Genomic DNA, 23,762 nt, shown 5'->3' with positions numbered 1-23,762 from the left:
TGTTCATTACAAAATAGTTAAAATATAAATTGAATCATTTAGAATTTTTTTCTTTAATTATCTTGATACGTAAAAGTGGTTTTATTTCTTTGTATTCATGTATGTATTTGTTTTTGTGTGTGACTTTGATCTTACATGGGCACTTTAAAGACCGCCCCTTACTTCCTCTTTCTGATGGACGGTTTCAAGGCCCCCCAGCAAAACGTCAAAGATAGTGCTTCCAAAAATTTAAAATCAGACCATGCACTTGAAACGACTCACTTTAAAGTCCCTAAATTATACAGCATGCAATACAAAATATTCTTTTAGTGTAGACTGTGCACATACATATTGACTCTGCACTCAAAAAAGGAAAAGTTAAAATAAATACATATTTTTTCCCTTCTTGAAGTTTTTCCACTCTACTTTTTTTTCTGAACTTTTATTTCTTTAAACCACACAGGGGTGTTTTGTAAAAATGTTCACATCCTGCATTGTGGCTTTAAGAATGGGGCTCCTTGAAACAGTCCACGTCCATGTTAGCACGGTGAAATTGATTAACTTCTTCAACGTAACATCTTTTTAAATAACTTTTTAGACGTTTTAAACTTTGCATTACGGGTGGTTTTGTCCACACTATACCATTTTGTATCCTTTTCTCTCTCTTTTTAAACATTTTAAGCTAAGTATGCGCGTTTGCAGACAGGGAGTGGCAAAATATAAATACATTTTTTGCCATAAATCCTCGAAGTAAGTCCATCCAGCAACAACGTCCTTGTCTCTGAGTGACTGATCTCATGGACCATTCGTCGTCGATAATCACACAAGTAACTAAAGACGAGGGCGAAAATGCGGCTTGTCGTGAGGAAGGTGAGTTTGGGAAAAAGTTTGTCAGAACTTTTCAGCATGCTGCGCATGACAATGTCAGAGGGGCACGAGACAGCAGTGTTTATACGACGCCACGGCGTCAGAAATGTCAGCCGTGGATCCGTCGACGACCTCAAAGACAGTTTATTTTAATTTTCTGAGACGCATCTGTCCTTGGGCAACTTTGTTATAAAAATCTGCAGACCAGTTTTAAGAGGGTTTAAAGCCGGTCGTCTTCTGGGTAGGCCACAGCCATGCGCAGCCGCTTAGGAGTCTTATCGGTACAAAAGTAGCCGGATTTTCTTTGAGATTGAGCCTTTGAAGCAAACAGGGAACTAACTGAGCTGGTTTCAGGAGAGTTTTGCAGTAGAGTTTCATTTAAACATCACAAAATGATGTTTCTCTCAAAAGGGGGCGGGGTCATTTTGACAGCTCGCTCCTTGTTTTGGACACTGACGTTGCTGCTTCAAATTATATCCTTCTTATTCACTCATACGAGTAGTATTCACACTTATAAAAGCTCCTTCTAAATTACTTTCATACCATATAAGTTTACAATTAATGCAAGTATGTTTCTCACTTCCTTTGGTTATTTATTTAGCGCATCTGCATCCCTCACTGTGTTAAACACATTGATATGGACAAAAAAACGTGTTCAATGATTCCGTATTTGAAACTCACACTAATGTCTCTTTGTGACCTGTGAACTGCTGCAGGTCAGACTGGGGGTCATCTACTAACGACTCAAATAGCTATTTTAAACTTTTCTCCCTCTGAGGGAAATATTTGGCCTGGGATTTGACCCGGACGTACTCTATACCATGGAGAAATGAGTTTTAGACCAAAGGAATATCTTAATCATACTTTATGCAAAAAATGTCCTAAATAAGGATCGAACTCAGGAAAATATGTGCATTAAGTACATTATACAACAAAAAGTAAATATTTGGACATCAGCATCTTAAAGTACCTTGCCTAAATAATGCAAATACTCTTAATGGGAAGTTATCTTGTGACTGTAATCAAGTAATACATGATCAGTGAATGAAGGGATTTAACGCTCGCTTGACTTGTTACACCACCCTTTTTCTCAGTAAAATACAACAAACTTATTGGGGTAGGATGAATGAATGAATAACATATTCTTGCATGTTGGGAATTTATAGATGATCAACACTCCAAGGTTTCTGTCATATCCCTCTGCCACCTTCTGAGTCCAGTCAGAAGATGGCAGTACTGTCTAGCTCACATGATTACTCCATCCTGCTTAAGGATTTTTCCCTCCTGTCCAAGAGGTCATGAGTCCAAATGATGGCAGCTGTCCAGCAGTGAGGCGCCAGGAAGAGAGGAAACTATGTTTTAAAACGTCTTGCAACAGTTTTCAGTGTGTTGACGGCGCTGCTTTTTAAGGGTTTGTGTGTATTTCGTCTCACCTCTGCACTACTAAATGATGTGCGATGCGTGAAATCATAATTCTTTTATAAAATTATATTTAGAGTTTATAGAAGTGCTTGGGGTGCTTTGTGCTTAAGTGGTCACATTTCCTTGAAACATTTTAGCTTGCCTGCCTTGAGGATAGATAACGCTGGTGTTTTTTATGTCTCTGGACTTCAGACAGACTGTAAGGCGAACATGATGAGAGGTTTATACCTGGACCTGACCTGACTTGGGTGTTGCCTGGCCACCATGAACCTGCTGTACCATTTGCTCCGTGGAAGTGTGAAGCGAGTTGTCAGGTTGTAACAGAATATCGAGTGTCAAAGTTGCAGAAAGTCGGTTGTGGGAGGCCTCATTCTTTCTGCGTCTGCATAGGAATAGAAGCTGCAGAGTTTGAAGGCATGCCCTCACGGAGCCTGAAAGGGTCCCAGATAAGTCTGCTTTCACTAAGTAGGCTAAACATGCTGTTGTGGCGTGAGGTCGTTGCTGCCTGTCAAAAATGCTGTAGCCTCATTATCAGGGTCTGAAACTCTTGGAAGAGGAGGTGTGAGGAATGCTGCTGAACAGTTTGCTTCTTTCTCATTTTGTGCAGCCTTATCACAGGAAACAAAAGGAGAAAGGACAGGAGTATGATCAAGTTGAATTATAAAACATATTTCACATATTAGAAAAGACTAATCAGCAGAGAAAATAGGACAAAGTTTATTGATACCACATGTGATAGAAATACAGGATTATAACTTATGGGATAAATATAAATATGGGTTTTAATAAAAAAACAAACAGAATTCATGGGAATAACAGTTCAAGAGTAAGATGATACAATGGTTTACAAGTTACTAGAGTGAAGAATAATATCTTACTTCAAGCAGAGAAAAAGACCGGCCACTTTAAACTGATCCTTCAAACTTAACCTAAGGATTGCATAAAGGTTTTGGGTTTGAATGCTCCTTTTTGGATGAGACACTGTTTTTGCAGACCCTGGTTCATGCAGAACATAATTTCGAAGATAATAGAATACCAAAGTATAATAAGTGAGTAATAAGAATATGGTGCAAGAGGAGTGGAATGACACTGTACAAAAAAACGGCGCAAAATAGTTGCCATGTTCAGGTGCATTGATGACAAGAGGTAATTGTTATATTGTAATTATTATGACGACAATGATACTACAGTACATTGGCTTCAATAAATAAATGTTATCCATATTTGCTACTGGGAGTGAAAGCCATGCAGAAACTCGGGATTGTGCACTTTTGTTTGTACTTTCTATATTTTGGTCTTTAAAAAGAAGAGTTGTAGTTGTTAGTACACACACTGGCATATGACTAAAGGATCTGAACATTAAGCTGAAAAACATACAAGAGCTTTGCCAATGTTAGCGACATCTCTGTCATCTGATTTTAGCCATGTAACAAAAAAAATGAACCTAATCTGGACAGTTTTCCATGTTACTTCACCTTCAGACTGAATGGTTAGTCCAAATTTGAATTTCAGTTTTATGACAGGGATATTTTTGGCTCAGAACATGCAAGTCATGCACTCATCATGTTAATGGGGTAGAAAGATATACTGGTCATAGCTTTGAAAGTCTTGCGTAATATATATTTAGTGTTTTAGTAGGAGCCAGAGGTGAAAACAGGATGATGTGCTGGCGGTCTAACCAAAGAAAGATGAGCGGTATATGCTTTTTAAAGTTAAGACCAGCATCCACATTTATGCAAGTTTGTGATGTATGCACAAGTTGCCTTGGGGGTGTCACACATAATCTGTTTTTATTTTCATTCATTGAGTTGTGAAAAAAAGAAGTAAGAATTATTTTTGTTGAAATTTAAATGCTGAAATGATGACTTTTTTTTTATTTTTTAATCTCAGCAGCTTTTAAGTACTTCTGTTCAGTTCAGCTATACTTGGTGTGTAATCTTGCCTGTGCTCTTTTAAATCTGCCTGCATGGCTATTATCAGTATGTAGGTATTTAAGTGTCTATATTACACGTGTATCTCTGGTCCAGCATACCATGTATATGAGCCACCTGCAGATCAGGATCCAGCCTTCACATGTTACATGGGGCTGCAGTACTGAATGTCTGTACCAGTATTTCCTCTGGAACATCAGTGAGTTGGCTGAGTCAGACCTATTCCAGCATGGGTTTGGCACTTTTTTTAATCAAACTTTGCAGATGTGAATCACATACTTATGTATCGTGTTTATCTGCAAAGTAATGTTCTTTTCTCATTTAGTTTAATGCATACTGTCATGTTGAGGAAATTGGTACACCCATGTCATGCTCCCTCTTTATTTTTAGCCTCACTAGCTGTGGGGCTCTGGGGATGGTTGTGGTGGCATGGTTATGATTACAAGCAGGGGAACAAACTTGAAAAGGATACACCCTCAGCAAGGGTCAAAATTTGTCTGCATTCCTGCTCTACCAGACTTATGGGACTACATCAGTAGAGAGCTAACAGCTAGATGCAGAGATAAGTAAAACTGGATTCCTGTAGCAATCAAGAATCTATCAAGAACATCATATAACTGAGAAGATCTGGAAAGAGACTTTTGTCAGAACATGACCTGATTTATTTTTCACAATATATTTATCATTAATATATAGAACTTGCTGAACATAAAAGTGAGAGTAGGCATAGGAATTCTTTAGAATGAACAATAAGGGTGTTATTGTGCAATACACATAGATCCAAAGAAATCAGCATCTAATAAAAATATCTACAGTCGCAGTCTGTTTGGAATTCTCCAGAAAAGTATTCATCAATCATTATTTTATTCTTCAGATTAGAGAACTAATAGAAAATGAACAAAGACAGCCTGGCAGTCTTATTTTTTAATCATTATAATTAATGCCAGTGAACTCAGCTAATTTAAAGTTTTGCCAAAGCGCCAGAAAAGCCTGTTAAGCATATGTTAGCCTATCTTTTCCGGTGTGCTATTTTCAGTTCATGAATGCAGTTAAGCTTAAAGGCATGTTTCTCACTATTGTAAACATTCAGTCTACTGTTTGATTTGACAGACTGTGACTGACAGGCGCAGCTGGAGTGCAGATTAAGACTGTTTCACCTTACTCACAGATCGGGCAAAAATTGTATGTTTGCATTTTTTGTGTATGAAAATAGCCGAAGATAGAATTATTATTTATACCCTTTTGACTGAGACATGAGTGCAAGGGAAGAACAACTAAAATCTTGGCAATACTTTGTGTCAAGCATTAACCAACAATGTTAGCATACTAACCTGTTTCACAGAGGGGAGCAGGTTAATACTTTCTGAGAATAACCTTTATAGGGGTGACATTGTAGCCAATGGCAATGCTTTGTAAATAGGTCAACATCCCTGAGACTATCATGTTATCTTTCAGAAAAGAAATAAAAATCATGAGAAATGCATTAATCCTAAAGCTGCCTCTTCATTAGCAGCACAGTTCTGTCATCAAAGCTTGGCAAAAAGAAGTAGAAGTAAAGGTTTGTCTTAAGATATTTTCATACATAATACTTTTTCCTCATACTGGATTTGCATTTGAGTGGGAAAAATTAGTACATTTTTTGGTTGAGGTATTGTTTAAGACTCAGATACTCTGCAACCAGGACTTTCCTCCCTGAAAATGCAAATTTGAGCAGGAATTTAATATTTTTGAACTATGAAAAAAAGCACTGAGCTTCAAATGAACCTTGGTAGGAGCATTGGGACCCATCCTGTTTTAGATCTTACCCCAGTCTATTAGGAGTTGGTGCCATCTGTGCAGCCTGGGATTCTGTTTATGTTGACGTGTTAATGTAGACATGACCATTAGGGTGCTTTGGATGTCAGGTGATGTTGCACGGTCTCAGTAGTTAAGCTGTTTTTTCTGTAAATGCACTGAAATCTGATCTCCTGTTCACAGTGGACATGCACAACAATGTTTTGTTTTTGACAATGTATGACTTATGGTATGCAACATTATATTTTTATTCTATAATCTCATTATTAACCAGTATCAGCAGCTGTTTTGGCTATTTCCGTCACTCTGATGTGTAATGTCAGAAGCGGTAAATCCCTGAGCTGCGTGATGTTTTGAAGCGCTGAAGCAGGGAAAGCTTCACCTGCCTGATTCCCTCACACGTGTTTGCACACAAACCTTTCATCTGAGGACCAAGAGAAGAATGTCCCAACAAGCACGCCTGCATGCTCTTTAATGACTGCTCTCTAGTGGCTTCTTCCACTTTGAGCCTTAGTTGAATGAAGCAGTCAGCAGACCAGAGCCATCGCGAACAACACGTGAAAGTGGGTCAGACTAATTCAGGGATAGAGCTCAGAGTGGACCAAACACAAAGGTTATCATGAGGACTTCCTATTTGTTTATTTGAATTTAGCTGTCCCAATTTTTCTACAAGATGTTCATTGATGCATACCTTATGTGCTATAATAGTGTGCTGCTACTAACTTGCCCTGTAACATTGTCATTTTTACATCCTCAGCTCTGCATTTTTTTTGTTTTATCTCATGGGGAGTCAAGAGTTAAGAGGATTTTATGTTTTTTATCTTTATTTCTAATAAGATTGTGAAGATTGTTATCTTATTTGGTAATTAAAAAGGCCAAATTTCACTCAAATTTGTGTTGAACTGACCCATATAGAACAGACCAGGTTTTTTGAATCTGCACACATCAAAACTTGTCAAATATGACTTTTTTTGGAGGCTTTTCCTTCATCAGGATAAATAAGATGCAGGTGTAGAAACAATGCATCTTTGGAAACTTGCAAAAGCAAACACAAGAGAGGAAATACACAGCAAATGAGAAAACATGCTGCAAAAAGTCTTGCAGGTGGTCTCAATGGTACCTCTCATCCCTCTCATTCGGCTTTTGTTCCCACTGTGTCTTTGCCAGAACAGAAACCAGTTCAGATGCCCCTATCAGAAGTAACTTCTTGTTAAGTTCTGATGTCAAATCATGATCATTTCCCTTACCAGCAATACACGCAGTATTTCCTCAATTTCAAGCACTTTTTTGTTTTGCATTAGATGTGTTTTCAGAGCATATTTGGTGTAAATGCATTTGCTTTTTGCAGCACTTTTTCCTCTTTTGTAAGCTGTTGTTGCTGCTGCATGTGCTATTAACTCTTGCAAGTGCTAATGCATCATTTCTGCATTTTCATATGTCTGGATGGAGATCCTTGTGGCCAAAGTACATGGTTTGCCCTTATTGGCTGCCATAGGGAAGTCATACAATACACGCTACACTGTTAGCAAGCTGTAATGTTGCAGTTTTGAATTTGTAATGGATGAAAACCGTCATGATACACACCATCAGGTGTATGAAGCAAAAAAAAAAAAAAAAAAAAAAAAAAAAAATCAAAAAAAAAAAAAAAATCTCAGTTATGATGCTTTTAGGAAATTTACCTATCAAAGGCATTGGTACTCTTTATTGAATCAGATAATGTGACATCATTTCACAGTTCATTTATTAGTGTAGACTTGCTGTGATATTGCCAATTACTCTGAAATAAGTCTCTTAATGATAAGAGTCTCTTTTTGCAATAATCAGTCGTATCAGTACTTCACACTGTGGTTAATATGCAGCAACCATTCATAGCTAAGAAGATATTAAAAGTCTTATTCTGTAGTCTCTCCACTGTGTTTTGGTCTGGGTGATCACAAACGTTCTGCACTGATACTTCCCAACATCACTCAAAGAAATAGCAAAGCTGAGTTTGTATTCACACTTACATGTGTTTTCTGCCAAACAAAGTATCCATTGCAATCACGACACATTTCCACACAAAGCAGGCTGACAGGTCTGTGATAGGCCCCATAGAGAGGCCACAGATATAGCCTTGTTTGAGCAGCAGGCTAATGCCTCGGCTGACAGCTCTGACTGCTCATCAAGCTCACCTAATTTATCTTTTTTTTTTTCTTCCAAACACTGGCTCTCATCACTCTGCCACCAGTTGATGACTTGTTTTCTACTTGATCATGCCAAAAGATGTCAGGACATGGCTGAGTGATGTTTATAGAGATCGTTTACTCTTCTCAGGGTTTGTAAGGCTTTTGAGTGGTTGATGTAAAAGTTGGAGTTGGATTGGTTCTAGTTGTATCAGTAGAGTTGTCCTGGAAGAACAAGTGAACTTTGGTGAAGTTGGCCTGTATTTCTAAGACACAAACCTGGTCAAGAGAGGAATAAATATCAAGTTTTACCATCATTTCCACTGTGTAGCCATCTCTGAAGTGATGCAACTGCAAAATTACAAAATGTTCCTGTTGATTCAAAATGTTCAACAGTTGTAAAAGCAAACATGCACATGAACCTAGAATTAAGATTTGTTGCTGAATACTTGCTTAAAACATTCTTGGCTGTCGTTAACTCTATCAACCTGATCCTGTTACTTTCATAGCGGGTGATTTTAATTTGCTGGATTTATTTATTGCATATAGAATATCAAATATCCACTTCTCTATCTATTTTCAGCTGCTGGCGACTGCTATTTATACTTGTGCACATTGTGTATTTCCAAGTGTTACTATTTGATTTAGTCTTTAATTCACTTGAAAGACATCAAACCTAAAAGACATTGCTACCAATAGGTTTAAATCTTTTTATGAGTGTCGTTCCCTTATAAGATCTACCACCAAGAAAAATCTGAGTCTGAAAAAGACTGAAAATATGCTTAACTTAGAGGACATTTTTTGCTGTCAGAAATCGTTGGATGTTCATTAGAAATGTATAAATAAAACAGCTGAAATATGTATTCCTCTTAAAGAGTAAAATTCACTATGTTTCAGTGTTTCGTTCAGCGTGATGTTATTCACTCAGAGGAATTGTTGATACCCCATTAACAAACTTTATCATAAAAATGATTCTAGTCTGTGATTTCTTCACTCAACTGCTTTTTGGGCCTGAAGCAGACACCTCTGTTTGTTATGTAATGTCTAATAACCTTTAGCTGCACTGCTAAAATAGGCTTGGTCAAGTAATGCATAACATGACAGAACCCAGTGGGGGTCCTGCTGACAGTCCAGACTGATGCGCAGATCAGGTGTACTGGATCTACGCTGGTGCCAGTACTTACATCACGCAGTGGATCACATCTTGGCCTCATGTGACCGAACAACACAAAACACTATTTCTCAGGGGCGTCAGAACAAAATGTTTGCTGAATGATACATTTCGTTCCATAAAATAAAATGATTTATTAAAAAATATGAAATCCATAAAGTACATGAGTGAACAATATGGATGATTTCTTTTAGGCTGTTGCAAGACTTAAACAACCTAGAGAACATAATGGAAAGAACTGGCAAAGTTTAAGGATGATATCTACTCATGCTGTCCCCAGTGGCAAAGCAAGGAGTCAAGAAAAAAGAGGTGTTCTTTTTTTAATCTCAGTTATTGTAGAATACTACCCATCAGCCGTACTATTTTAATTTTAGCCGCAGCAAGTATTTCATGACACATCACATGTGTAACATACTAAAGGTTATTTTTTGAAAAGAAAGAAGAACCTCTTCTCAAAGGCAGAAACCTGGAGCAGAACAATCTGTTTGCGGTCACAGTCATCTGCTGTAGCCAGATGGAACAGAAATAACAAGCTTGTGGCCGAGTCAGAAAGAGAAAGATAGATGAAGAGAGTGGAACAGGCTGATTGACAGACGGACGTAAACACCATAATAAAAATAAGAACAGACATATAATGAGTCTAACATGAGCGTCATGTCTAATGTTTCGTCTCTCCATTTAGGTTCCAATGATGTCTCCCCCTCCAAGAAGCCTCGCAGCAGGGGCCTCCTCCACAGTCTCTTCTGCTGTCTGTGCCACCAGGAATCAGAACCACCTCCCGTCAAAAACAATGCCCCCCTGTTGATCGAAGAAAACGGGAGTCTGTCAATAGTAAGTCCCCCTTTCTCTCCCTCACTCTTCCTTGAGATATCAGCTTACTCTCACCTTGCCCCTTGACCGGCGTTGAACAGCATGTGGTCAGCATTGCGAGAAACACATGTATTCTTGGCTCAGAGGGTTTTTTCGTGTTTACAAGAGCATTTCTCATGGGTTGGACAGTAATCAACGCCAGTGTTGAAAAGTACTCCGTGTTCAAACATCAATCAGGATGATTGGGCGCAAGGAACATGGATGGAAAAGTTACAGAGGGGGGCGCTTGACTGGAAGTTCACTGCGTTGGGAAAATCTAAGAAGAGCTACTGTAGATGTGCCAGCAAAAGGCCCATAACTCAGCCTACAGTGAGGAAGACGCCCCAGGGCTAAAGTAAACTATAGAATAACCAAGGTATCAAGAGTGACCAAGAGTGTGTGGTGATCAACTGTTTTTAAATTTCAGAAGATCTGAATAAAATCAAAAATTCTCAGGGTATTAACTTATAAATGGAGGATTTGCTGGTAAGGCTTGGTTGGATATAAAACGTGTGAATGGTGAAGATGCGTGCCAGGACAGACTGATAGTCCATCAGTGACTGACCACTACTCTTTTACATAACATGTTGGACAATTGACAATTCTGTCTACGGTTACACTGAGTAGATATTCTGGGAAAACAACATGACTTATGAGAGTTATGGTCTTAAGATCAAGTGGTCAAGACGTTCTCAGGTGTCCGTTTCAGATTAATGTCTTAGTTCAGCCTTTTATAGAGATTTGATATTCCAGAAGTTATTTGTCACGGCTCTCCAAAGCCCCAAAAATAAATTGCTTGGTCTCTGGCAAAGGAAAAGGGGAGTTGAGTCAAGGGCTAGGCTCAGTTTTGGTTGTGACAACTTGTCATGTCGACTCGCATGCTGCTCCTGTTGCTGTTACTCTCTTGAGCTCGCTGCAGCCTCAGTGACTCCCCCCACCAGCTGTGTGCATATCCACTCTGAATGGACCCCCCAGTCACCTGCCTGTCATTTGCACTTGGACTTTGCAGGATTCAGACCTAATGCACGGAGCAAAAACTCTGAACAACCAAATTCCAGACGGAGAAAAAGCTTTCTCATGTATTTGGAAGAGTCTGAGAAGAGGAGCAGCTCTGAGGAAGAGGAGCTTTCTACTGAAGCCATGATTGCTGAACAATGCCAGGTTTCCAAAGCAACAGAAGCTGAAGATTTAACCAGCTCTTCAAAGGGGAGCACTGAACTAGGCATGAAGGTCCTTGTGGAATATCCTGAAGAGACTGATAATGCCTCAGAAAATGACTCCTCTGCCCTATGTGTGGATAGAGATGAGAATGCAAACTTCACATTTTGCAGCGGACACTCTGAGAGCTTTGAGCAATACCCTGAAAGTGAAGGATCCTTTGAGTCCGACCAAACCCAAGAGAAGTGTGACACTTCGGGGTTAAGCCAACCATTCGATGAATGTGCTCAACACTGTGAGTGTTTTAAACCTTTTGAGTCCTCTGAGCACTGTGCTAATCATAGCTTAGCTCCTGAATGTGGTCCTTGCTGTGAACATTGTGCAGAACACCTCCAGTTATGTCAGCAATGCCAGTCCTCCGATCAACAGTTTGAGTCTTTTGACTCTGAGCCAGATCCTTTAGCATTAAACGCTGATAGTTATGGGCAGAGTGAAATGTCCGATTTCATCCCTGAATGTGCCGATGACTTTGAGTTACTGCAACAGTATGAGTGTGCTGATCAGCTGAGTGAGGGCTTTGACACTGAGCCAGACACATCAGCACAAGACTGTGAGCAATGCCAATCAAATGGACCCATAACTAATGTTTCTGACTTAGTGGAGTCACTGGACTGTGGTGCTGACCTCTATGAAAACGATGGCATTGAGGAGCAAACTGAATGCAGTGAAGATAATGAGGAAGATTATGAAGAAAGCTATCCAGCTGATGAAGCAGATGAGCAAAATGAAACACAACCTATTGAGGAAGAAGAGTCAGGCATGTATTTCTACGACAATGAGGACAGTTCCTTTGTGGAGGAATGCACTGAAGAAAACTCTCAGCAAGAAATCCCCACAGACCCCACTGACATGTTTGAGACTGATTACCCTGAGACTGCCCAAGACTATGATCCGACAAGCCAAGACTATGATCCGTCAGAGCAGTGTGCAGCTTCGGAGCCCTGCTACTCTGGAAAGACGTCAGGGTTTTGCAGTGAAGAAGATGGCTCCTCATATTCCTCTTCTTTTGAAACCAAATCCTTTAAAACTTGTCCTCGATTCAGTATTCCTTCTGATTGCTACTCTGAATCATCTGGGGAATCTGAAAAAGGAGCTCAGGAGGATTCAGGGGATGAGCAGCTGGAGTGGGAGTCTTTTGAAGACGATGAGTACATAGAGCAAAACAATGTTAACGAGAATAACGAAGACAAGAAGAAAACACCCAGTGTGGATATTGTCATTGAGGACTATTTTGATCTGTTTGACAGAGCAGACTATCATGGACAAGGCTTTGCGCCAAAGAGACATTACATCTCCTGCTTTGACGGAGGAGATATTCATGACGGCTTATTTCTTGAAGCAGTTCAGGCCGAGGCAGAGAAACTTGCAAAGGATGCTTACAAACTTGATGAAGTCAATGAGAATGTTCAAGCATGTGCCACAGAGACATGTTCTGATTCCCCTGAAGGAACATGTGAGGATAATGAGGATGATGAAAGTCCGAGAGATGATCCCTCTTGGGAGTCCTTTGGGTTAGAGGAACAACCTGAGGACTTGACGGTAGAGTCAGAATCAAGTTTGGCGGAGGAATCAAAACCAGAAGCCAAATCTCCTCTTGTGGAGGAGGATGAAGAAGCCTCTGATGGCCGTGTTTCTGAAAGCTCAGGTGAAGAAGACTCAGAGGGGGAGAGTATGTCTGCTCCATGTGCAGAGGACATTTCTGTTGAGGGTGATGCTTATGAAGATGAGATCTCCTGTGCTAACAATTCTGACTCTCTTGCTGTCAGTCATTTTTCAACAGCTGTTACTGAAAGAAAAGACGAGCTTGGGCCAAAGGACAAAGAATTTATTGAATGCTCAGAAATGGAGCCGTATTGGTCACTTGTAGATTATGAGGAAAATGAAAAAGTGTTTATGCCAGGTGTTGAGGAATATTATATGTATCACATTAAAAGTATTGAGTCGTGTGTCAAACAGGCACGGAATGGATTAATTATCAGTGAAAAAGCTGGAAGTGACCCTGAATTAATGACTTTAGAGTTCTGCTCTGTGGCAGAGAGGACATCTGATGAAGAGGAATCAGATGAAGACCCTGAGTTCAAAGAGATTTCAAGAGAATTAAAGGCTCCTGTAGATATCATTCACAGTGTCTCGAAAAATGAGGAAACAGAAGCATATATGCAGAAAAGGACTGAGGACAGTGAGGCCTCTGAACGCAGCACGGATTCAGAAGAGGAGCAGAGTGAGGATGAACAGAGCGAGCTTTGTGAATGCGAGTACTGCATTCCCCCAAACGAGCAGGTATTGTGAGTCTTCGCTCTCAGCCGATGCGTGTTAAGAAAGATTAAAACCAAACTTTAAGAGCCATTGGAGAAACTTCTAACACCCCAGAATAGAGGCAACGCAGTCTATTTTTACATTTATTATTAGTCTGTACCAACTGTGGTCATTAATAAGCTGAGGGTGAACCCATCTGTGGGTCTTGGCAGATTTTCTGTGTCAAACTCCAGACCTTTCATTACCATCACATGTCAGCTCATTCTGCACAGACACGCATGCTTCAGCACTCCTCTCTGACTCTTGATCAGGCCAACTTGTTTTTAGCATCAGAATCACATTAACAAACACCGATCCTTGACCACTTGTTGAGGGATGAAACACAGAATGGTGACACTTACATGCTCCGTCAGCATGGCAGCAGCTGTAGCATCCCAAGCTTCCTGTAACCCCTCAACGAGACACCAAAGCACGATTCATACTCCTTGTGATGAGAAACACACACAAATTAGCTGTAAGTCCAAGGTGACAAAGTGAGACAGCAGTTTCTTTTGCAATCATTAAAGTGTACATCCTGTTACAGACAGTATCATGCTGAATTAACAGATAATATTGATAGAAGTGCAGGCTTTATAACTAGAAGAGCTCTCTGAGTACTTCACACTCTCCCAATAAAAAAGGCTTAAGTCTGAGTTTCCTTTCATCCTCAGGTTCCAGCTAAACCGCTGCTCCCACGCCTGAAGTCCAATGATGCAGGGAAGATCTGTGTGGTCATCGACTTGGATGAAACACTAGTGCATAGTTCATTTAAGGTAAGGCTAACCTTCTTCCTCATAGACAAAAGCTGTGTTTCTCAGTGTGCGAGTATGTGTTTAGTGTGGATGGAGGTTAGATTCTCAAAGTTTTGTTGTGGGTAGGTCTGATTGATTTGCCACAATTTTTCAGTGAAACAAAGACAACAGTTAACTTATCTTTGTAAATGTTTTTTTATTATGGTGATATAATATAAGTTTGACATTTTTAAGGGGGTAACAGAAGTGTCTTTCATATGGAGTGTTGGTACAATGTGTAATCATCTCTGATTTACAGGGTCAAACTCACAGTAGCTCTATGAAAGTTATTGCTCATACTGAAAAAAATGGTTACTATGCAAAGTAACCAATATTTATGTATTTATTTATTCATTTATTTTTTACAATATATTCTTTTTTTGAATCATAAACAAAGCCATGCTAACTGTGCAAATAGCTGTGGTTTAGGCTAACCAGAAACTGGCTCTAGCCACAAACTTTAAACTGAGTCTAAAAATTGTATCAGTGTTCTGATCAAAGTCATCCAATTAAAAAAAATAAAAATAAATAAGTTTGCCCTAATATTAAACTGTGCCTTTTGGTGTGATAATTCTGTTACGTTTCACTCAGTTTATTTCAGATAGCTGTAAGAGTCCATTTGCAGGTAATGAAGCAGCTTTTACATAAAAAACACAAAAAGTACAATTCACAATGACCACATTTTATTTATATGTTTTTAATAGATTGAACACATCTTAAGTGATCAGTGGTAATATAATAATTTCTTAAAATATAATAAAACTTAAAACAACAAAAAGATAAGTCTTGATAAAAGAATAAATCGACTTGTGTTGCTAAAAATGATAAAAAGTCCACAACAGTATACAAAGCACAGGAAACATTAAGCAATGTGATCACAGAGGGGATGACTGTTAGTTTCTCCAACAGATAAAAAAAAACCCACAATGTTCTGGAGGTAATTGAGAAAATGCAGCTAAAAATATGAATATATATGAATATATACTCATATTATATCATTCATATAGTATAAATATCAGAAGAAGCTGAGACACTACTAAAGACTCGTTCACATCAATACTGTATGTGTGAGTATGAAGTATGCCATTCAGCGTAGCTTTGATTGTCAAAGCAAACAGATATTTAAAAATATTTATTAGTTTTTTAATAATAAAAATAATAAACCTGTTATAAAAAAGAAGTTAAAATTAGTTTTCTCATGTACATCTTCAATTAAGTCTTTGATTCCAAAATTTTGCAAGTATTCAAAAATAGATCTCACACTGTCATCGAGTGTGACTGTCAAAGAAAACAACCCGCCTGCCAAACTAAAGAGGGCAAAAATAGCAATAGGATTTGCACCTCATCATTTTGCATATTTTTTAGGGGGGCGATGACTTATTTTTATCTGAAATTACAGGATCCACGTGCCATTTAAGCATTTACCACTTATTTATGGCTGCTCTAGTTTCATGATAAAAACCCACCTGTACACAGATTTCAAAGTCAGATCTAAAAATAGAATGGAAATCTGGATTTAAACATTTGAAGGTAACATGCAGCAGACATTGGTTCCACGGTAAGCTGTAAAGTACCATTAGTACCGATCGTTGTATAATACGTATAGATGCAATCTGCGCAGCATTGTTTCCCAAAAAAAGGTGACTCGTTCGCTACCAAATGACAGTTTGAACTTCACATTGTTCCCACAAATATCAGTCAGTTTGACACCTTTTAAGGTAGCATCCAGTGAACAAAGTAATCAATGCCAAAAGCCAAAGCTCCTGTGACACGACTAATTATGTAATGAATGCCATGTGGTATTTATTCCTTCTCAGGTCACAGACTGTCCTAAAGGATGTCACTGGATATTGCCACTAGCTATGTGTAAACAGGGTCAGACTCTATGAACTCCATGTTTGACACTGGGTAGATAATAAAACTCATTATTACTGTGACCAACATTCTAAAAATATAGTCAGGTAAGACTGTTTTGGAAAAGGTTAAACAAGAGGCAGATGGGACTTTTTTAATCCATAATTAAAAAACTAAAATATTCAGATGAGAACAGAACATTTAATTATTAAACAATTTCATATATTTTAAATGAACCTGAAGATGAACTACTTCTTAACATTTTATGTGTTTTTGCTGCTCTGGAGTTGTCTTTGCTGGTTCACACCTACACCCACACCTACCAGCTTCCTCAGCTTGTTAGTCGAACACACGCACATTTTTTTGAGGTAAAAGGTCAAATTGCCCTGTTCTCATCTGCAGTAAAATTAGAACAAACTTGTCAACACATATTTTGGTATGTACTCTTGAATATTGCAACTGCTGTGTGTCCACAGAAATAAGCTTGAAATTACAGCCCTCAATGTTGCATCACTATTTAGTTTATAATCTGAAATAGTTTTGAAAAATAAAAAGCTGTGGTTTGTTAGGCCTTCATCAGAGCATTCAGGAGTCAAGCAACATACAGGTTTGAAAAACAGGACACAAGTCTTTGGCAGTTTGCAACACCTCTGCAAACCCAGTAGTGTGCACACAGTGGGAGATGTTTCGCTCAGGTCTGAAGAGTCAAAGTAGACACTAACTACATTTTATGACATTAGCTTGGCAGATTAAATCTTCTTTTTTACATCTAATCTCTTCAAAACTCTAGGCTGAGTGATATTCCTACTGTTTTATTTTCAGCCTCAAATACAGGCTGTAAGCTATATCTAAGCTAGCATAGCCAAAAGCCATGAGTCAGGTCTGTAGCTGCAGTTGAAGGATATTGCTTTAATACTACGATGCACTAATAACAGGAAATAAAGAAGCACAGACAGCAGAGTTTTGAGAATAGGTATTCGTCACTTTAAAATACCTGTTGATTTTTGCTAATGGTAATTACATGGAGACAAAAATTTCAGATTCAAATTTGAAGTGCTAAATGCATATAATTGTGTGTTTCAAGATGAAATGGGCGTAATTAAAATCAAAATCAGAATGGTAAGTGTAATGGAGTTTTTTTTTTTTCGAAGATGAGTGCAGCCTTGGGCAATGATTGTGAACAAAAGCCTTAGAAGAGCAGCATGCCTTCACTGTAAGGGGGGGAGATGGAGACTGTGGAAGCAAGTTGCTGGGAGATCAAACCAGACATAGTTTGAATATTTGATTTGCATTTGGACCAAAAACTGTGCTCTTACCAGTTCGTGCTTATTAAAATTCCACAATGTGAGACCAGGATGAGTCTGTCAAGAAATAAATAAATAAATCATGAAGTCTTGACTTTTTAAAAATAATACATTTGACTCCTACTCAGATGCTTGGCCATAACAAATTACACATGCTTGTTTATATCCTGCATTAACACAGTTACTGTACTGGATCAAACTCACTCTGTTCTACTTACATTACCTTAACGTTGTACATATTCAGCCATGGTGTACATTCCCGCTGGCCGGGGGCAAGACTAACATATGATACGTGTATTACAGGTGCTAGACCTGTCTGAAGATCAGAGCTATTTTAACAAGCCCCATCACTGTCTGTAGTGACTTGCTGCCTGTATTTCGATGATGAAAGTGACCAGCGTCGTATTATTTACGATGACGTGTGAGTTGGCGTCTTGGCGTCGGTTTGGCTCATCCTCTCCTCATATTTCTTGATATCAATTACATCTCTGTGACAAGGCACAAATTCTCTTTGGAGATTATGTGAAATTAAAAAAAACTCTCTTCAAGTGTTTAACTCTTAAACTTTTCTTCTCAACAGCCAGTGAACAACGCTGATTTTATCATTCCAGTGGAAATTGATGGAACAGTTCACCAGGTAGGTACATGAGAAAACATTGCTTTTTCATTTTGTTGTAATAACCTTGCAGCAGTGTCAAGTACAAAGCATGAGTTTATATTAGGTTGCAAGACTTCCTGTTAAAAGCCCTAAACATTTATAGAAGACCATTTTGTCAGTAGGTTATTTTATGTACATCACATACTAAAATCAGTGTTACGCAGCTTCTAATCTGAGCATTACTGAAAACTTTAAAAACGTAGATTAAAAAAGTTAGGAAGTAGGACTAGAAGTTCCTGCCCAGACGCTCCAGCTTCCATTAGCAGCACAGTACTCGCAGTCTGACAGAGCTGTGGCCCACTCTGTTGATGGCTCCAAGCAGCAGGTGTCTATTTCCATGGCCTGACGAAATGAGGAAACCCTGGCAGGCTTCTCAGAAATCACTGCCATCAATCTCACACTGCGGTGCATATTATGCACTGCTCATTGGTGCTCTGAAATGGCAGTGACTTTTCCCTGCAGGAGTTAAATGGTAACTGTTGTGCTGGGCCTCTCAGAGGACAGAGGAGCTTTGTTGTCCAAAGGGCCTGGGTCTGTTTCAAGTAATCCAGGATAGGCTTGTTAAAGTGGGGAAAGCCTATTCGGGACAACTTGGTTCAGAAACAGGGCCACCAGCATCTCAGTGGAAGGAGAAATTCCTTAAGTTCTTAGAAGATTTAAAAGTAATATGATGAGTAAAATTAAATACTTCGTGATTTATGATCCATCATTTTATGACAAGTTGGCAACGTCAACTTTTCCATAGTTCCTAAAAAAGTAATGAATGTTTTCTAGGTATGTAAAATAAAAAGAAAGAGTACGGAAGTGTTTCTGTTAATTTGATATAAAATTGAAAAAGATTTTTAAAAAATTATAATTCAACACCCAGTGCTCCGGTGTTTGAAGACGAAAGCAAGGACAGCCAAAATGTTTACCACTGTGAAAGTAACAGCCAAAGTGAGCTTGATGCTGTTGAAAGCCGTGCTCAGGAAGTATGCAGTGTGACCAAATACTAACTCCTTTGAGAGCAGAGTTACACCTGTCTGTCTGTCACAGCCTGCAAAACAGCTCTGCCCCTAATAACTGAAACCAATCTGCAACCATATCAGTCTGAAGAATTACACATGTACAGTACAAAGTGTCAAACACTGAAAGAGAACATTTCGTCCTTTTACAGGTGTATGTGTTAAAGAGACCCCACGTTGATGAATTCCTCAAGAGGATGGGAGAAATGTTCGAGTGTGTTTTGTTCACTGCGAGCTTATCCAAGGTAAGACTGCTCCTTTATTTCTGTGTGGCTTGTGGTTAAAGTTTGACAGCTTGGGGATGAACGCAAACAATTCTGATACAGAGGCTTACACCTGTTTTCGTTCAGAAACAGTATTCTTTGAATGGCCGTGTTATTTGATTTATGGCTGACCTTTCACACACACTTGCACAAATAAAGATTTATTTATGATACCTGTCAGTGGATTGCACAGACATCTTAACCTCTCACATTTACTTTAACCCTCAGCCTTGACTCCGTTTTGTAAAACACTTGGTCAGTTATAACCCAGTGACTCACTCTGTGTTGATTCATGAGATTGTGGTTGCTGTGTTTGTCTACAGCACGTGACAGCATTAGGAGTATTTCGTGACCTCTGTCTGAAACCAAATGCTTGGATGAGACTGATCTTCCACTGCAGAAAGGGCCTTATAGCTGACACCCACAGTATGGATGTGCTCAGGCTGTGCATTGTAATTTGATGCAGCCTCTGGGTTTATGTAGGTTGTAATATTTGAGTTTCAAAGGGTTACTATTAAACAAGATACTCTTTGAAATCACCTGTAAAGTACCACAGTATTTACAGACTAGCATACTTAATATATGATGAAGTTATAGTTTCTTGAAAGAGAAACTTTAACCCTCTACATTCTTCAAAACAACATGTTGCTATGGCAGCCCTTGTTTTTCATCTCTTTTTTGCACAATACCCTTAATTTTTTCATCATTTATTGCTCAAAAATAACTTTATAGAGATTTTTGGCTTTATCTTGAGTATGACTGCTTGGGAAGGAGGAGAGGAGATTCATGCACCAACTTAAATTTAGTTTGGTTTTGTTTTTTAAGCTCTATTTCTGGTTCCTTATACCAAAGCATCTGATTTATTTGTAGCATTTCTCATTTAGGGGAATTAAATTCACCCAATTTCTTCATAACCACCGAAAACACTTTATCGACAGTAGATTGGCATTGTTTTAACCTTGCACTTGTGTTTTTTTGCAGTATGCAGATCCTGTGTCTGACCTGTTAGACAAATGGGGGGCTTTCCGTAGCCGTCTCTTCAGGGAGTCATGTGTTTTCCACAAAGGGAACTATGTAAAAGACCTGAGCCGCTTGGGAAGAGACCTAAACAAAGTCATCATCATCGACAACTCTCCGGCCTCATATATCTTCCATCCTGACAATGCAGTATGTTTCTCAGATTTCTGTAAAACATAGATGTGCATGAGAATAAAGATACTTAGTGGTTGTCTGATGTTGCCTAAATTCTAATTCCTCCTTGTCTTCTTTTAAAACCTTCAGGTTCCTGTTGCGTCCTGGTTTGACGACATGTCAGACACAGAGCTCCTTGATCTTATCCCTTTCTTTGAAAGACTTAGCAAAGTAGACGACATCTATGACTTTCTCCAGCAGCAGAGGACTTCAAGTTAACAGAGGCAGGACACTAGGATGAAAACGATCAGCAGCAGCTGTCTCACGGGGCCACGGAGGCTGGTGAGCCAAAGGCTCAACGCTGCTTCCAACTACATGGACCACACTGCAAAAAAAGGCTTGTCATTGAAACTCATATTCATGCTCTTCATTGCACAAAAAAGGCAAAAAAAAAATCTTCTGGTGAGTCTGGTGCTTGAGCATTGAAAAGTCCACCAGAAAGTCCACAACAGAACCCAATCTCAGTTGTAGATTTTTCTATATTGTTTCCTGTTTAATGCTGAATATGAGGTTTAATGATCTCTGTAGATATCCTTTGCAGTGCAGCTAGTGCGTTGTTGTTGTCATAATGTGACAGCAGTGACAGATGTAAGTGTGCTGTTAGCCTAGATTGTGTGAACAGTTGTTCAGTGCCATTTTACAAATGAACCACATCAGCCATTTTCATGTCAGTATCATGTAGCAGAAAAAAAACCATCAAGGCATTCACAAATTCCCTTGAAATGAATGTGCATGTAGTAAAAAACAGTCACTAACTGTATAGATTATGTTGGAGAAATAATGTCTATAACATGAAAAATGATTGATCTGCACTTATAATGTGGCTCAAAAATATTGAACAAACCGTTTCTTGGGGGGATCAGACTCTAGAAACACCTTAGCTTTCTCCTTCAGATTGAAAAGACTGGAACATGGGAAGCCATATTTGGGTGTCCGTTGATTATTCATAACTCACTACATTACAGATGATTAACAGAGTCTAATCACTAAACTGTGATACTGGAATCTAATTATCTTTGTGTTTTATCCTTTTTATCTGGTGTCTTTTTCCTGTTTAGCCACAACACATCATAAACCTTTCGTTTGGTGTCATACCATCATCCATCTGGATCATAAAAACACAATTATTAGACGTCTATCTCTTCTTTGTTCAAATTTTCTCCACTAATCTGACATTTCACAAACGCACAGACTTGTACATGCAAAATGGTCATATTTCTCTGTACACACCTTGATTTTAAGCAATCATTTGTTTGGTTTTAATTTTATTTTAATCATTTGTGTTTTTATCTTTGAGTTTTATTTGAATCAGCTACAACAATGAGAGGCTAGTCAGATAACGTAAGTCTGTTTTTGTGTGCAAGGTCCATGGCAACTTAAAGGGAAATTTCAGGATTTTTAATTCTTGGTCCTCCTTTTTTTAAATATTTGGGAAACTGAGTAACTGATTGGTATAAACAATTCAGAATTTCTTCACAAGGTTGTTGGAGCCAGTTTCTGTGAAACTGGCTTTAATAGCTGCTATATCTTTTGAGCCACTAAGCAGCTTGGATCATTATCAAAGTGTCTGATATGTTAAAAAAAGAAAGAAAAAAATCATAGTTGTGCCCCACTCTCAGCCCTTTGCCACATGACATTCCCCCTTCTTGCTTTGATGTTTTGTTCTCTATCTACAGTCCTTGCTCTTAATATAGGATTAGAAAAAAGATTACCCTCCAAAAAAGCTGCCTTTATGCAGAAATTGTCTCTTCATGTTGTCAGATCAGTTAAACTATAGTTAAAGCCTTTAAGAACCTATTCTCAACACACCTTTAATTGGACACAGTCATCGAGAATCAAAAGTTGCTATCATTACAGCTTGTCCTGTAGCTGCCTTCTGAGGCAATCTACTGAGTATCTACTGTGACACTTTTTTCACCTACTTGCTGTTTAACCAATGCTGAAAAGAGACTCACCAGGCCTGGTTTTAAAGCTACTGGAATTTCCCTTTAGATAAGTTTGCTGTTAAATTTCAAAGCACACATTGATGGATGCTTTCAGCAAAAGCTGAGGTTTTGTTGTCTATAGGAATCAAGTGTAACAGAATTATGGCCTGTTTATTCAGTTTCATGGGAGAAACTTGAACCAGACATGTGCTTTTGCCCTGATTGATTTTTGCCTTGGTCTGGAGTAAATGTGTATCTGTGTGTGTGTGTGTGTGTGTGTGTGTGTGTGTGTGTGTGTGTGTGTGTGTGTGTGTGTGTGTGTGTGTGTGTGTGTGTGTGTGTGTGTGTGTGTGTGTGTGTGTGTGTGTGTGAGTGTGGTGGATTTCAGTGTGATTGCGCCTGTGTGAGTATTTACATTGTTTTACGATAAAAAAGATACTTTGACAGTATGTGAAAACCATAACCTGTCTTTGAATAATGATTTAACTTTTTTACTGTATACAACAAGAGTATTAACCTTGTGACTCAAGTAAAGAAACTGGTTTATGTTAGAGAGTTTTTAAAATTGCTGCTGATTAATGCTAAGATTGAGAAAAAAAAAACACAACTAGAGATATTTTTCATTGCATCAATAAAGCATGTTTTATTGAAACAGTCATATGACACCACAGTTGTATTTTTTATACCTAACACTCAACCTAACATGATCAAGGTGAAAACAAATGGAAATATGGAATATGGAACAGGTTTCATATGAAAACATTTATCATTTGTTGTTGAATTCAAACACAACACCTACAGAACCTCAAAGCTGGCACACCCACCCAGGTGATTAAGTCAATTTTAGACTATTTCTTTTCTAGATTACCCAATTTTTGGCCCAATGTATTTACAATACAATCCCCTTGAAGACAGAATTCTGTTCATTCAAACTTGAGCTCCCAGTTTCACAAAAGCACAATGAAACAGACAATAATGAAAAAGGCAAAAACTAAATGACCCTAAGTAAAACACGAAGCCAAATGTGAACTTAAGATTCATTCATGTCAACTTACATCTTCTTAAACTGATGCTTATGTTGAGA

At 38.6% G+C, this 23,762-nt stretch overlaps 1 protein-coding gene across 1 annotated transcript; it reads left to right on the top strand.

Moving 5' to 3' along the window:
* Positions 1–494: 494 nt before the first annotated feature.
* On the top strand, positions 495–23,279 carry LOC141808729 (carboxy-terminal domain RNA polymerase II polypeptide A small phosphatase 1-like). The gene is made up of 7 exons (XM_074695418.1): positions 495–849; positions 10,009–10,157; positions 14,360–14,461; positions 18,218–18,274; positions 19,452–19,544; positions 20,544–20,729; positions 20,844–23,279. The coding sequence occupies exons 1-7, from the start codon at positions 777–779 to the stop codon at positions 20,970–20,972; spliced, it is 789 nt and encodes a 262-aa protein (XP_074551519.1). The 5' UTR covers positions 495–776; the 3' UTR covers positions 20,973–23,279.
* The last annotated feature ends 483 nt before the right edge of the window (positions 23,280–23,762 follow it).

The sequence above is a fragment of the Halichoeres trimaculatus genome, unplaced genomic scaffold (genome assembly GCF_033239565.1).
Source record: "Halichoeres trimaculatus isolate MK-OKI-2021-1 unplaced genomic scaffold, fHalTri1.1 fHalTri1_scaffold_19, whole genome shotgun sequence".
Classification (NCBI taxonomy): domain Eukaryota; kingdom Metazoa; phylum Chordata; class Actinopteri; order Labriformes; family Labridae; genus Halichoeres; species Halichoeres trimaculatus.
The sequence above is the reverse complement of the archived record's forward strand: the minus strand, read 5'-3'. Positions and strand labels throughout refer to the sequence as shown.